Here is a 14,661-nt window from a genome sequence, read left to right on the forward strand (position 1 = left end):
TCAGGCAGAAATGTTTATTTCATTGCCTTTACTATTCATTCTTTTCAACTCCAATGGCTTTGAACTTTTCAGCTGCTCAGAGTTATCACTGTTGAGCAGAGCCCAGGAACTCCACTCCCAAGACGCAAACCACAAGTTGAAGAAAACGAAGAAGGCAAAGATATATGAGTCGTTATTTTGGCCACCCTTTGTGCCATTAAAATCTCATTTTCTGCCTATTAGAATGCCCTCTTGGTGCTTAGGCAGCGGTGATAGTCAGTGATTAGTGTGTAATTGACTATAATTGTCTTTTCACTTTTCATTTGTGTCATTCTGAGCTCCTCTCTGTTTTTCTAACCACCAAGAAGAAAAAGGGGGTTAAGAAAAGATAAAGCTGTTAAAACTCTCACTCTCAGCCCCGAAGAGATTCTCGATTGCAATTATAGATTGCAACCCCTTTGTGACATTTCTCCAAATTTAGCGGGCAGCTATCCTTGCCACCTGGGCTAAGAGCTCTCTAATAAAATCAAGCGATCTGTATTTAAACAACTGCTAATAATGTCAACCTCAGACAGATGCCACATGTAGGAAATTTAACCAACCCTCTGACATGCAATTATCAAGGCAATTTATTAATATGATCTCTCAAGAAAAGCTCATAGTCCAATGCAAATTAGAAAAACAATTACAACATTCAAATATCTCTATAGTCCCAAAGAGCAGTAATTCTCCTAATTCGTGCATTTATAAATCATTTATACTGTAGTCATCAGCTGGGTCTCTCCCCAAACAACTTGTTTGCATCCTCTTCAATTGTTTTATAAAAGCTGGTTTCTTATTAGTTGGTTTTGCTCACAATCCTATCAGCTGACCAAATACCTTTAAAAAAAAATGTGTGTGAGTTCCTTACCCAAAGGCTGGAACTAGGAGTGGAGATGACAAATGCCTTCACAACTGAGTATAAACATAAAATCTCTGTGATTACATTAAAAATCACTTGAATTTTAAGTCTAAGCTACAACTTTTAGTACAGCCTGTAGGAAGGTTGGAGAGAAAGGAAACTAGGAAACTGAAATCATGTGGCTTGTATAAAGAATACATTATGGTTTAAATTTGGCAATTCATTATACGACTGCCTCAGGGAATTGACTGTTTGGTTCTCGTATACAGCAAATCGTCTGTCTGGAAACACGGGACTGACCTGAGGTGAAAGGCCATTGCCAATGGTGGGGTTCATGGGGTTGGAGGGTCCGGACGGAGGCACAAAGCTGTCTGTATAGCTGGAAAATCCATGCCTGGTGCTGGGGAGACAGTAGGCAGAGCTGCTGTCCGGATTGGAAGGCAGAGTGCTTTGGTGTACAGTGCTTGGAGGGAGCGGCTGAGGTCTGTGGACGGTGCTGCTGGGGTCTGACACGGCTGCAAGGAAGAAGATGGTTAGTCAGAGAGGCCCTGTGCGGGTCAGCGGCATAAGTCCAGGGCCAAAGTTCACCGTCACCAAGCCATCAGCAGTGTCTGTAGGTCAGGCCAAATGCTAATTTCGGGCTTCATTTCTTCCCATGCAGGTATAGAACCACTTGTAACGAATATAGGCACATCTCTGCACAATTCCAGGTCTGACAATTAAGTTTGCAAACTTGTTGCAACAATGTTGCTAACCATTTTTTGATATCAGAGGAATTATTCATTATGAATTTGTATCAACTGGACAAACAGTTAACCAAGTTTACTACTTGGAAGTGCTGAAAAGGCTGCGTGAAAAAGTTAGACAACCTGAACTTTTGGCCAACAATTCATGGCTCTTGCATCACGACAATGCACCAGCTCACACAGCACTGTCTGTGAGGGAGTTTTTAGCCAGTAAACAAGTAACTGTATTGGAATACCCTCCCTACTCACCTGATCTGGCCCCCAATGACTTCTTTCTTTACCCAAACATAAAGGAAATATTGAAAGGAAGACATTTTGATGACATTCAGGACATCAAGGGTAATACAACAGCTCTGATGGACATTCCAGAAAAAGAGTTCCAAAATTGCTTTGAAGGGTGGACTAGGTGCTGGCATCAGTGCATAGCTTCCCAAGGGGAGTACTTCCAAGGTGACCATAGGGATATTCAGCAATGAGGTATGTAGCACTTTTCCTAGGATGAGTTCACGAACTTAATCGTCAGACCTCGTACGTGCAAGTACATAATTTATTTATATATTAATAATATTTTCATGGCACACTCCCACAGAATGGGAATTCAGAAATCAGACTAACATGCCAACAAACCTATTTTGGTAGTGAGTATTATTAATCAACATAAGAATTAACCACTGTAAGAATTCCAAATCTCAAGTTTCTTTAGCAAATACACATTCGAGTCATGTAAGTATTAATACCACAGTATGGTTTTGAATGCCTGGAACGCTACCTTTCATAATCCAAAATAATTTTGTCTTATCGTTTATCCCATTCACCTCGATGTGCTAACAAATAGTGACTTAGTCAAAGCTTAGCTTCCCTCTATCACTACTGCAGTCAGTAACCATCACAGAACTTCAGTTAACTGCAGACTGGAATACAAATGTAGAGGTAAGATTTTAACCAAAGAAAAGCGAATTGCATATTTATTTAGAAAGGTTGTTTAGTTTCATTGTTTTGTTTTGTTTTCAAATACTGACATCGTATTATATCACAACACAGTTCATCTAGAGAGATTAAGATATGTCCCAGAACAAACTATGTTTCTGGAATGTGACTGTACTATGTTTCTGGTGAATTCAGGACAACCTAGTAGAATGTAATTAACATACAAACAGCAACAATGTCAGCATGACATAAAATAAGCAGCAGGAAAAGTGATGGGAAGTTACACTGTAACCCTGGACTCCCTTCCTCCATACCTTGTGGAATAGCGGTGGGCTGGTAAGAGGTCTCCGACAGCTGGTATGTTGGCAAGGTCGGCATGGCAGTGGGAGGGAATCCCCCCGGAATGAGATGGTTGAAGGCCATCAGTTGATTGGCCCCAGCTTGCTTCCTCCATCTTGCACGGCGGTTGCTAAACCAGACCTATGGATTTAATTTAAAATTTGAGGATTTCACTGATGAAATAATAGTACATTCTTAATGAATTTTTCATGCTAAAACAGATTAAAGACCGCTTACTGACAGGGCAAATAGAAGCAAGAGCTCTCCACCCTCTGTGTTGTATTGTCAGGGGAGAAAGGAGAGTTAAATGTCAGGGGTCACTGAGGGGCTTCCAGGGCTTTCCATGGTCTTGCAGAGGCCCCCACAAATCCAGTGATGGCCTTGGGCAGGGATGGCTGAACAGGAGATGGACAAGAAGAACTTCCTACTGTCACCATCAGCACCCTCCCACTTTCATGTATTCTAGGGAGGATCCATGAGCCTCTGACCTCCACAGGACATTGTCCCAATTTGACCTTGCCTATTACACTAACCCTTGTAGGTTATATTCCTATCAGTCTGTCTCGGTATTTCTATTGTCATTATGGGCATAGCTCCTGGACAGTCATATAAACTGACCAAGAGGATAAATGTTTTACATCCCTTTCAAAGTGTGAGGCATTGTACTGATCTTGGTGGAAACACAGGCCAAAGAGGTTAAGTATTTCATTCAAAAAATGAAAGCATTTCCTCTAAGGAGATCCCTTAAGTAATTAATTCTTTCTTTCATCAACAGCTTTATGCAGCTAGGCTAATCTGTGCCAGACACTATGATAACCAGGTTCATTCAGGAAAATTGGATGTAATATAAGAAAATGCCTTCAAGGAACGTAACGCCCAAGTGTTTTGTGAGAGTAGCTAGAGAAAAACAGCAGTGACTGGAGCAAGCAATGTAACTGAACGTCTAAAATATTGAGAAATTGTGATGTAAGGTGTTGAATGGGCCTCATGATCTTGCCCAGCTCTGATACCTGCAGAATTTAAATGCAGAACTTTGAACGATTTTTCCAGAGTGTATATGTGATGGTGCCCCCTACATGAGAGAGGATGTCTACCAATTAAAGATATGCCAATTCCTATATCAAAAGTTCATTGAAAACTTTATATGGGGAAAAGCCCTGTGCTTGGGGTCAGAGGGATAAAGGGGTGAATAAGATGATAGAATAAGATAAGATTCCTGCACTTGAGCAGCTTATAGTCTCATCCTCCTAGAATTCACAGTCTTCAAAGAATTCAAAATAATTGCTCACTAGAGGTAGAAGCTCCATTCTAGAAATGCAGAGAATCAGGAAAAGTTTAGAGTGGAGACAGAGTTTCAACTCATTTTAACAGACATGATTTCAACAGAAAGTCACTCCACATGGAGGTGATACATGCAGGAGACCAGTATGTCTAAGAAAAGATAAGACTTAATTTCCTCCTAGAACGAAGTTAACAATTATACCACTTATTTGCAATTTTTTACGTCATGAAATTTTTAAAAAGAATGGAGGGTGGAATTTCTCCCTTCTGGAGCAAGAAAGTCCAACTTAGCAAATATTTTGCCAAGGCCTCTGGTTAAATGTTTGCTATTCCCTCAAGCATTTGTCTGCAAAAGAGTTTGGTCTTCTCTAAGCACGTTGCAAGATACTGGTAAGGAAAGCTGTTTCAACGTCTTCAAATACTAACATTGAATACCCCTTAAGTCTCCAACAGGAAAAGAAGGTAAGTCAATATTTTCCTATGTTGATACATAATTGAATTAGCGTTTTACTTAACTTAATGACTTGCCACCTGGGATAATAGAAGCATGAATGGCACTCAGTTTGAGGTCCACATCAATTGTGTTTTCTCACCACAAATCTGAGTGTCTGTTACTATGACTCCCAGAGGCATGGGGTAAGAAAACCGTTTTTAGAGATGTGCTTCGAACAAGCTGTGTTAGCCAGAGGAGGCTGAGGATGAAAAATTAGAGCCATACTCATGCCTGAGTGTACTGTGCTATCCCACACACTGTGATCAGATACTATAAAACTTTGAGATTAACAAGGCCACCTGGCTCAGGTGAAATGGTCCCCTACCTCTATCTAAACCAACCTTCGTGCAGCACATCTCCAGCGTTCTGTGCTAAGCTGGGAGAAGAGTGGAATTTCCAAAAGTTCTCATGTGACTTCATTCATTCAGACATACTGTTTTCAATTGGACCAGTGAGCTCTTTTAAGAAGAGCTCAGGAGCTTGCACTTCTGGCGTTATCAGAACCATGTTGTCAATCTCTCTATGCCACATTCCTTCCGTAACCTTGAGATAAGTAAACCAAGTCTGATTTATCCAGTGGGTGGCTATGCCTGTTCACTCCAATAATCTCAATTTACCTTTCATTCAAGTTCATTCTAATTCCTCTATAACCCAATTATCGAATCAAAAATGTCTTTCTTCAAATAATAAATGAGAAGAAGCATCATAATTTTCTACAAATAGCTTCAAATGATTGAATCCAAAAGACTAGGGGTATAAGGTTTCTGGGGGTTTGTTTATAGTTTTCCAAAACAATACAAAAAATATTGAAGACATTGAGTAAATCCAGCAAGAGTTGGATTTTAAAGTTCTTATATTTATAGTACAATAAAACATGAAGAGAAATAGTTGGGAAGCAAATCTTTACTGAAAAACAAACCTTCAACAGGAAGTTCAAGAGTTTGCCACAGGAAGGAATTTAAATGTTGTTTAAATTTAGGCTACCTAAGTCCAGAGGGCCAGTCCTCTGGGAGAACCAGGGCTTACTAAAGATGGATCTGCCTGTCTCTGGACATTTAACCAAATTTTTTATCATCTTGCCACTGCTAACCTTCTGCATCTCCTAGAACCAGTTGATCTGCCACAAGAAACATTAAAGAAAAAACAGACTGAAGTTGCAAATTGGGAAGTGGTCTTTTCCTTCTTTATTCTTTGAAACACATAAAAGACATATCCTCTATTTTTAATAGACATAAAAGATTGACCTTAAAATAACCTTCATTTAAATACCCAAACTAGCCAAGCACAGTGATCTTGGGATACTGTTACCACCCCATCTTTAACTGAAAGACATTCCCTCGAAGTTTTTACTTCATTTGATGAACTGCAGCCTGGTTCATTTTCATCTGCCCCATGGATCTCTCCTTACTTGTAAATCCCCCTACAGAGCTCTTCTTCAAAGCTATATTCATGCCTTTTGGAAATGATCTTTAGATCCATTTCTGGAGTCATACAATATCCAATGATCTTTATGAGAAAAAAATTTAAATTGACAGAAAGACCCCCATAACATCATAACTAGGGGGAAAAGATATAGAATCACAAAAGAAAAATAAGGGTTTAATAAATTTTTCTCTCCATGAGTAAAAGAAGTAACCAATTTGTTCAGACTCTCAACAATATAAGATGGGATAAACTTAGTACTTTAAAAGATACAGTAATACTTTTTATTAATATGGGTGCAAACACAGACCATGCAAAAGTTGAATCGCAGCTCCCCATTCCCCCCTTTGTACCTCTATGACCTTGAACAATATCTGTGGAACTCTTGTTTTCTAATCTGCTTAATGGAAGAAATAAAATAAAAAACTATTTCATAAGACTGTTGTGACAACTAAATGAGACAGTGTAATCAAAGCCCTTAAAAGAATCCCAAAGAGATATTAAGTGTTCAATAAATGTTAGCTATTACGTAAAAATGTCACATTGCCACCTCTGTCTGAGAAACTCAAGAATTAAAGGCTGCTTTGTTTTCTTAGCTCTATGGTCTACAGCCAAAGTCTTTTGTGCCCATGAGCAAACAGGAAAATGCCCAAATAACACCTCAAATAATTGAAAGCCAGTTTGGCTTGAATGGAGACTTAGGTCAAATTTGCTTCCAAGTTTCATGGATTAGTGCTAATTGTCCCACGGTGTAAGCCTAATTTTGTCCATCCATAAATTACTGGTTCACATTTTTGGTGTGGTCCTCAAAGGCAATCTAACCTACATTATTCCAGATGGGTTATTTCAAATGCAATTTGGAAAATAAGGAAAGAATGTAACACTTAATCCTTAGAAAGAGAATTCAAAACAAGATTATAAAATGCTTGATTAAACACTAGATTTGGTGATGTCTAATGCTACAAAGCCAAATACAGTACTTTCCAAGCAGGTAAATTCAGGACAAGCTGCTAGTTCCCCTGGACCTTCTCATTCACTCCAGCCCCTGTCTTTTCAGACCACACTCTCCCAGCTCCCCTATTATTGCTGCCATCCAGCTTTGACCACTGTATGGTGAGAGGCTGGGGACAGGATGAGCAAAGTTGATGAGGAGAAATGCCATGCTCCCTCCCACAAGTGTCAGAGGACCACAGACACACATGACAGCATACTGAACTGCATCCCTGTACATTCCAAGAGCCAAGTCCTGCAATGAATTGCAGGATGACCATATTTTTGCTTCTTTATGGAATTTAGGTTCAAAGATTCCATACCTATCTCAGCTTCTGAACTTTGAAGATCTGTTAGATGGCTTTCAGTCACCATTGGGTTTCCTTGAGAACCCCAAATTACTGATGCCAGCAGGGTCCTGAGTGACAGATCATGCATCCTAGTAGTTTTTAATTGGGAGACATAACAAGGGGAGGTGGTATTTGACAATATGATAAAAGCCAGAGGCCCTCTCCACAGTTAACACTGTACACACATATACACACATACACACACACACACACACACACACACACACACACACACACAATCTCATTTTGTGTACAAATCTCAATTCTCCTAAAGTCATCCATGATTATCCTGGTCATCCACAGACTCAGACTGACTGAGATCATCTCATCTAACCCACACAAATATAAAAAAACAAAACAAAACAAACAAACAAAAAAACAAAAAAACCCGAAGCATAGCAGGATTACAGCAATTATAGCAGAATTAAGTGACTTGCTCAACGAAATGCTTTTGGCAAGCTGAGACCAAAACCCACACCTTCTGACTCCTAGTTAAATTCTCTTTCTACAAGCAGAAATTGTGTTTCTATGTCCTGTCTTCCATTATCTTGGCGATGAAAGAGAATGATATTTGCCTGCTTCGTGGAGTTCTTAGATAAAATAGTTACTAAAACTTTCTCCTATCACAAATATTTGCAAGGCATTCTTCCCCACAAAACCTGAATGCTTGCCATTATTTACGAAATAACAGCTACCTAGGAAGTAAACTGGGCAAATTAGTCTTTGGTGTACAACAATTCTTAGATTGTGTACTTAGATTTGGCTATGATAAACATAACAGCTACTGCCCAAACAGATTTTTCTGAAATACTGACAAAAGCCTAATTTATTATAGCTTTAGTCTTATCTCTATTCTGAAGAGTTTTGAAATACATTTCCTCAGGAAAAAAGGAAAAATGGAATGGAATGTGTTTGGGGTGTTGTTTTCTTTTCTTTTCTTTTCTTTCTTTCTTTTTTTATTTTTTTTATTTGGTGTTTGGTTTTCCCAGGTGCCCCAAATTAAACTAACTCACACTTTCTGGCTATCACTCAAACTGAGCTGACTTTGCTACTGCTTTCCCAGATCCTTCTAAAAACTAAAGGATTTTGTTCTGGCATTTTAATCAGTGATTAACTACTCCCTTCTTTTTCCTGCTGGGTTAAGTAAAAGATCCATATGCTGGGTGTTGTAGGGAATTTGTTAGGCTGTACATCACAGCCATAGTGCAGGACATGATGTGTCTCAAGGGAACTAATGAAGCCATAAGGAATGTAAAAAGTCACCGGGTTAAAGCCACATTAGGACAGCTGTTAGGTTAATGAGGGCCCTGCTTTGGAGACGAGGTCACTGTATAGAAAAATATGAACCACTCTTTATTGGTTTGATCCCATGTCCTCTGGAAGTTAATGGGCCATTCTCATTCTCCTTTGACATTCATTGAGCCAGATGCAAATGCCAGGCACTGTACAAGCTTCACGGGCTTCAGCTTTATCCCATCCCCCATCCTTGTCTTCACCAAGGCAAGAATGAGACAGAGCAACACTGAACACTCTTTTCAGTGTTCCATCACTCTCTGCTTGATTTCTTTAAAATCGGTGTTTATTTTTGGACTCTGAGTTCAGAGCTGATAGTTGATCTATCTTAAGGACACACCCCGTATGTGAACTTGGCCAGCCATGGAGGGACCAAATCCTGGACTATAGTGGGTACACAATAAAGGTTTGCTGAAAGAGTCAAGTGATGAATGAACTTTACTTCACATTGAAACCAGGTAATCATAGAACTGTTATAAAAGCAAAATAGATTTGAGATATATATATATGTGTATATATATATATATATACACACATATATACCAGTTGTAACATTGTTATATATATAATATAATATGTATGCTATATATTATTATGTAATAATATAATATTTATGTATATACATGATCATGATGTGTGGTTAGAGGTGGTCATTTCTGGGAAGAACTCTGTATCCCAATGTAACAGGCAGAGGGATTGAATAGCACCAACAGTAAACATGTACACCATATATCTTGGACCCTCTCTTCAGTCCCCCCTCCACCCACCTCCAGCTTATACAATCAGTTGCTTACATTCCACTTCTGAATACCGTTCACTGCCATCCTTTCCATTCCCACTGCCACAGACCTATTTCATGCCTACAGCCTCCACTGCTATTGCACCAAGTGTGTGTGTCCTAGCCTGAAACCCAAGCCTTCCACAGACGTCCTCAGCCTTGACTTCCAACCATAGTCCTTCCTGCCACCCACCACTGCTTATCCACCAATCCTATTGAACTCTTCACTGTTCCCTCAACATGAGTGAAAACGAAAGATCACCTATATGTAACTGATGTGCTTCCAACTCTCTGTGCTTTTGTTCCTCTTGTTCCCTCTTACTACTGTACTCCCCCCACCCACCCTGTCCAATGAATATCTATTTAGCCTCAAAAGTCCATCTCAAATCTGCCTTTTCCATGAGCTTCTCTTGTTTACTCCAACAAGATCTCACCCTTTCCTCTTCTCAATTCCCACTGCCCTTGGTCTCTTTCTTATGGTACTTATCACATCTGCTTTGTCTTTAAATTATTTGCATGATTACTTTATCACCCATATTAGCTTGTAGCTCCTTGAGAGACTTGTCTTAACTAATCTGAGCATTCCTTGACATCCTAAGCACTATGATGATCCTATGGAAACAAGATTAAATAAGACAATCTCTGGCTCAGCTCTGAAACCTGGAAAATGTTGTTTCTGTAAAATTCTATGATAGGAGAGGAAAATGGCTGCCTATGAGAAGTGTTGATCACTCTAGAGACCATATCACTCTGGAGACCATATCAATGGACCAGTCCACTGCCGAGTTCTCCTCACTTTGACTATGAAAGTCAAGTATCTGGGAATAACACAACATTGCCAGATAAGGTAACTTAACTTCTGGGGCAGCAAGAAGTTCCAGGCTACCTAAGACATTTGTAATCTTTCAAACAGTGTTTTACTACCTGGACGGGGAGGTTCATCATTTCTGATGAAAACATTATTGTATCACTCACTAGAAACATATTATACCAAACATATTATGCCTTTTCCTGAGGGTTCAGAGTACAGGTAAATCTTGAACAACACAGGTGTAAACTGCGTGGGTCCACTTACACGCAGATTTCTGTTTTTTCAGTAAATACCTGTGTTCATTGATCTGCATCATTTTATATAAGGCACTTGAGCATCCTTGGAGTTTCGTGTCCGCCAGGGTTCCTGGAACCAATCCCCCACAGACACCGAGGGACAGCTAAGTTTTCCTGGAGTCAAAAGTTAGATACAGATTTTTGACTGGGCAGGGGTCGGTGCCACTAACCCGCATGTTGTTCTAGGGTCAACTGTACTTCTAAAAATTCTAAAAAGGATAATTCAAATGGTTCTGAAAATATTATGGTTACTTGAAATGCTTCTGAACAATAAAACCCTTCTAGGAAAGGAGTTTTACCTTATATACCTTTGCACAGCTTCATATTTGAAAGGACATGGAGGACAAGTATATGGAATCCAATTACCTCTATCATTTATGAGTGATTTAACTTTGGGTGGTTACTTAAATAGCCTGATAAATAAATTGGAGATGATAGTAGTACATACTACCCAGGATTTCAATGACAAGTAAATGGGTTAATTCATGCAAGGCACTTAGAACAGTGCCTGACATGGAGGAACCACTCAGATTTGGTTTTATCATGATTTGTGCGCCACCCCCAAAATCCATATAGTGCCCCACACACAATTAGGATTCTTGAAATGAGGAGTGACTACCATGAATTGACACATGATACAATCATATTCTCCTAGTAATAATAACCAGATTTTAAAATAAGAATGCACATTTTCATAAGTACCTCCCAAATACGGAGAACACAATGAAAGCAAATTCAATAGATCACATTTCAAAATCTATACATATAAAATACTTGTATCAAACAACATGAGAAAAATGAAGCCAAACGTATACATCGTTGTCAACCAATTTAATTGGATTTACCAACCTATTAAGGAAAAAAAAATGATTTTCTGACTGGTTAGCAAAGTAAAATACTGCTGTATATAATCAAAAACAAAAGAGATGGCGGGGGGGGGGGGGGTTGAACCAGGCAAATGCAAATAAAAAGAAATAAGAGGTCATCACATTGTTATCATGACAAGGCAAAATATAAAGAAAAGGCCTTAGAGACAAAAGAACTTTATAATGCTTACAGGCTACAATTCATAGATGTGCCGTTCCTACTGTATCTACTTTCCTGGTTTGAAATAGGCTTTAAACGAGAAGACGCTTTATGTTTTCCTGCCTGGATCGAAGCAGGACGTGGGTGTAGACGTCAGTACCTGTACTCGGGCCTCCGTGAGCTTCGCCCTCTGTGCCAGCTCCTCCCTGGTATAAATATCAGGGTAGTGGGTTCTCTCAAAAGCGCGTTCCAGTTCTTCCAGCTGTTCTGCTGTGAAGGTGGTTCGGCTCCTGCGCTGTTTCCTCTTTAGTGGCAAATCTGGTTCAGAGTCGATGTCAGAGCCTTCATCCGACTGGGGTGCAGAGGCTAAGAGCACAGGAGAAAACAAATGATAAAATGTGAATCAGAAGCAAGTGTGACCAAGCCATAATGATTCAGACTCAAGTCTAAGGGGCATTTCCAAGGTCTTCCACAGACACCAAGCCCCTCTTGGAGGTATTATATTATTAAATGGTATTTATTCTCTTCCCCTACCCTATCTGCAAGCCCCTCAGGGAAAAATAATCACTCTCTGCATCTGTCATTCTAGGCCTCTTATGAGTTCTTAAAAAACAGGGACAGGTCTTATTCCATTTTTAAGACTCTCATCCTTAGCATTTAATAGGTCATTTAATGCATGGCTAATGAATGAGTCATATTTCATTTGGTTCTTCATCAACTTTCACCAATGTTTACACCAAAAAAATCTGTTAACAAAAGGGGCTTTTTACATAAATATTCCAAAATTGACTTAGCATCTAAAAAAATCAATCATAGTGAACTGTTACAGGATTCCTATAAATTTATGGAGTCTAATGCTCCTAGAAGAAAAATCTAGTTTAAATGTAGTATCTCCTTACCAGATTCTGGGAAATGCTTTAAGGAGAGTTTGGATACCTCTAATGCAAATCTCAAGAACAGACTCAAGAAGAAGCAGGGGTAGTCTGGTAAATTGCCCCTAAAAGGAAGTTCCGAATCTGGGGTCTGCTGACTGCATGGGCAGCTGCCCAGGACCACTGCCTAATTGGAGGAATTCGGCTCGAAATGAAAATACAGGTCCCTATATTCAAAAATTTCAAGATAGCAACAGAGCATAAAGCTGAGCACAGGACCCTCGGGAGTGTGGGGCCCTGGGCAACGACATAGGTCTCTCCATAGAACCAGACCTTCTGTGGCCCCCTCCCCACCAAAGCTTGCATTCACCGGTATTAATATGCATTGGGGAGGGAGACCTTCCAATCTGTGTGTCGGTTCCTAGGAAAGGAGGAAGAGCTGGGAAATTAGATAGGAATTCGAGTTCACGATACAGTATGGTGTCTCTGAGTTGTGAGGACCTGTTTGCTTATAGAGGATTCTGCAGTTTGAGGGTGCACTAGACACAGGGCTCTGGGCAGAAGAGCAGCCCTCCCCCGGAAGCCCTGCACACGGGGGCGGTGGCTGAGGGCCATCAGAAAGCTATCAGGCCACAGGCTGTAAGTATAACCAGGAACCCGAGCAGCCTTGCTCCTGACCACATCCAAACGTGCTCTGAAAACTCCCCAAATAACTGGGATCCTCTGGGAAAGGGGCTGAAATGTGCTCTCAGCAGATGGGGAAGGAAAGCCAGAAAATTGTAGACTATTAACGTCAAAGTCAAGGTCACTCATTGTAACCTCAGACTGGTTGGACCTGGGGAAATGCAGGTGGCACTAGAAGCAATATGAGAATGCAATATGAGAATCTCCTGTGTTACTATTCTCTTACATCTTCAGTTCAAACTTAACTCTGCCCTACAGAAATCTAAACTTTCATTATACGTCAGTATGAATTATAAGCTGCCCAAAGAGATGCCCATCCAAAATACCCATAAATATAATTTTAAGTTTTCTAATATTTTCATACTCTACATTTTATGCACATCCAAACACTGTGAAATTTAAAGACGACTTAATATATATGACAAATTTTAAAAAATATTTGTGCATAAAAGCAAAAGGGAACTATAATGTACAATGCATCAACTGTATGTTGACCATCATACTTGGTTTTTCAATTATGTTATCTAATTTAACATAAAATAATGTAGTTTAATATAAATTCATTATTTTAGGACATTTTAGTATTCCTTTAGGATATTTTCATAATAACTTAAAAAAAGAAAATAGTCCTTAAGTATGGGAATATCATAAAGAAGTATTAACATGCTAAGAAATATGTTATGCATTGCATTATAAACTTCAAAAACTCCCAGTGCAACTTATATGTTTATATGTGTGATAAATGTGAGCCAAATTCAAAGAGCAAGAGTTTGTGCCTCATGGTAGGGCAGTGGTTCTCAAACTTTCGGAGTGTCAGAATCACCTGGAAAACTTGTTAAAACACTGTCCATGCTTCCACAGTCTCTGATGTGTAGGTCTAGGGTATACTCTGAGACTTTGCATTTCTAACACAGTCCCAGGTGATTGATGACAATGTTACCGATCCTGGACAACATTTTGAGAACCACCTCTCTAGACTATTCCAGATTCACTACTGTTTACCCTCTCAGAATTCCCATGTATAGAAAATATTTCCTGCCACAATTTATCCAAAAAAAAAATTGCTTTCACTTCTATCTTTTTAAATCAAAAATAATACACACCACAAGAAACAACCTACTTATTTCCCTAAGAGGACAATAAATTTCCTTCCATGTTTTCCTTCCATGCTTTGGGTCTCTGTTGGGTTTTGGGTTTTCTTTCTAATGTGAAATCAGGCAAAAAACTCAACAGCATTGAAGGACTGACCAAAAGCTTCCTCTGCCTGTGAGAACCTTATATCGGTGGTTGCGCTTTCTCTTACTATGATCCCATTAGGATAATAGTATATGGAAATTTTCATGATGCCTTTGGGAGTCTCCGAGGTTATTAAATCCTCCCAAGTAAATATGATGTGCCATGGGCTGTCAGGTCAATTAATCAAAATCGTCTCTGGTTTCTGAAGAAAAAGGGCTGCGCAGAGTTACAAGTAAC

General features: G+C 39.5%; 1 protein-coding gene across 3 annotated transcripts in view; it reads right to left on the reverse strand.

Annotated features, from left to right (window-relative positions):
- Window positions 1–14,661, reverse strand: part of PAX3 (paired box 3) — a 92,075-nt gene that overhangs the window by 18,746 nt on the left and 58,668 nt on the right. For all 3 annotated transcript variants that reach the window (XM_074313974.2, XM_074313966.2, XM_074313961.2), the window contains exons 5-7: window positions 11,793–11,998; window positions 2,868–3,033; window positions 1,181–1,395 (exon numbers count right to left, since the gene is read on the reverse strand). In XM_074313974.2, the coding sequence (XP_074170075.1) occupies window positions 1,181–1,395; window positions 2,868–3,033; window positions 11,793–11,998 (587 nt within the window). The remainder of the gene's footprint in view (window positions 1–1,180; window positions 1,396–2,867; window positions 3,034–11,792; window positions 11,999–14,661) is intronic.

Source organism: Rhinolophus sinicus, chromosome 17 (assembly GCF_057876585.1).
Source record: "Rhinolophus sinicus isolate RSI-liver-muscle chromosome 17, RSI-T2T, whole genome shotgun sequence".
Lineage (NCBI taxonomy): Eukaryota > Metazoa > Chordata > Mammalia > Chiroptera > Rhinolophidae > Rhinolophus > Rhinolophus sinicus.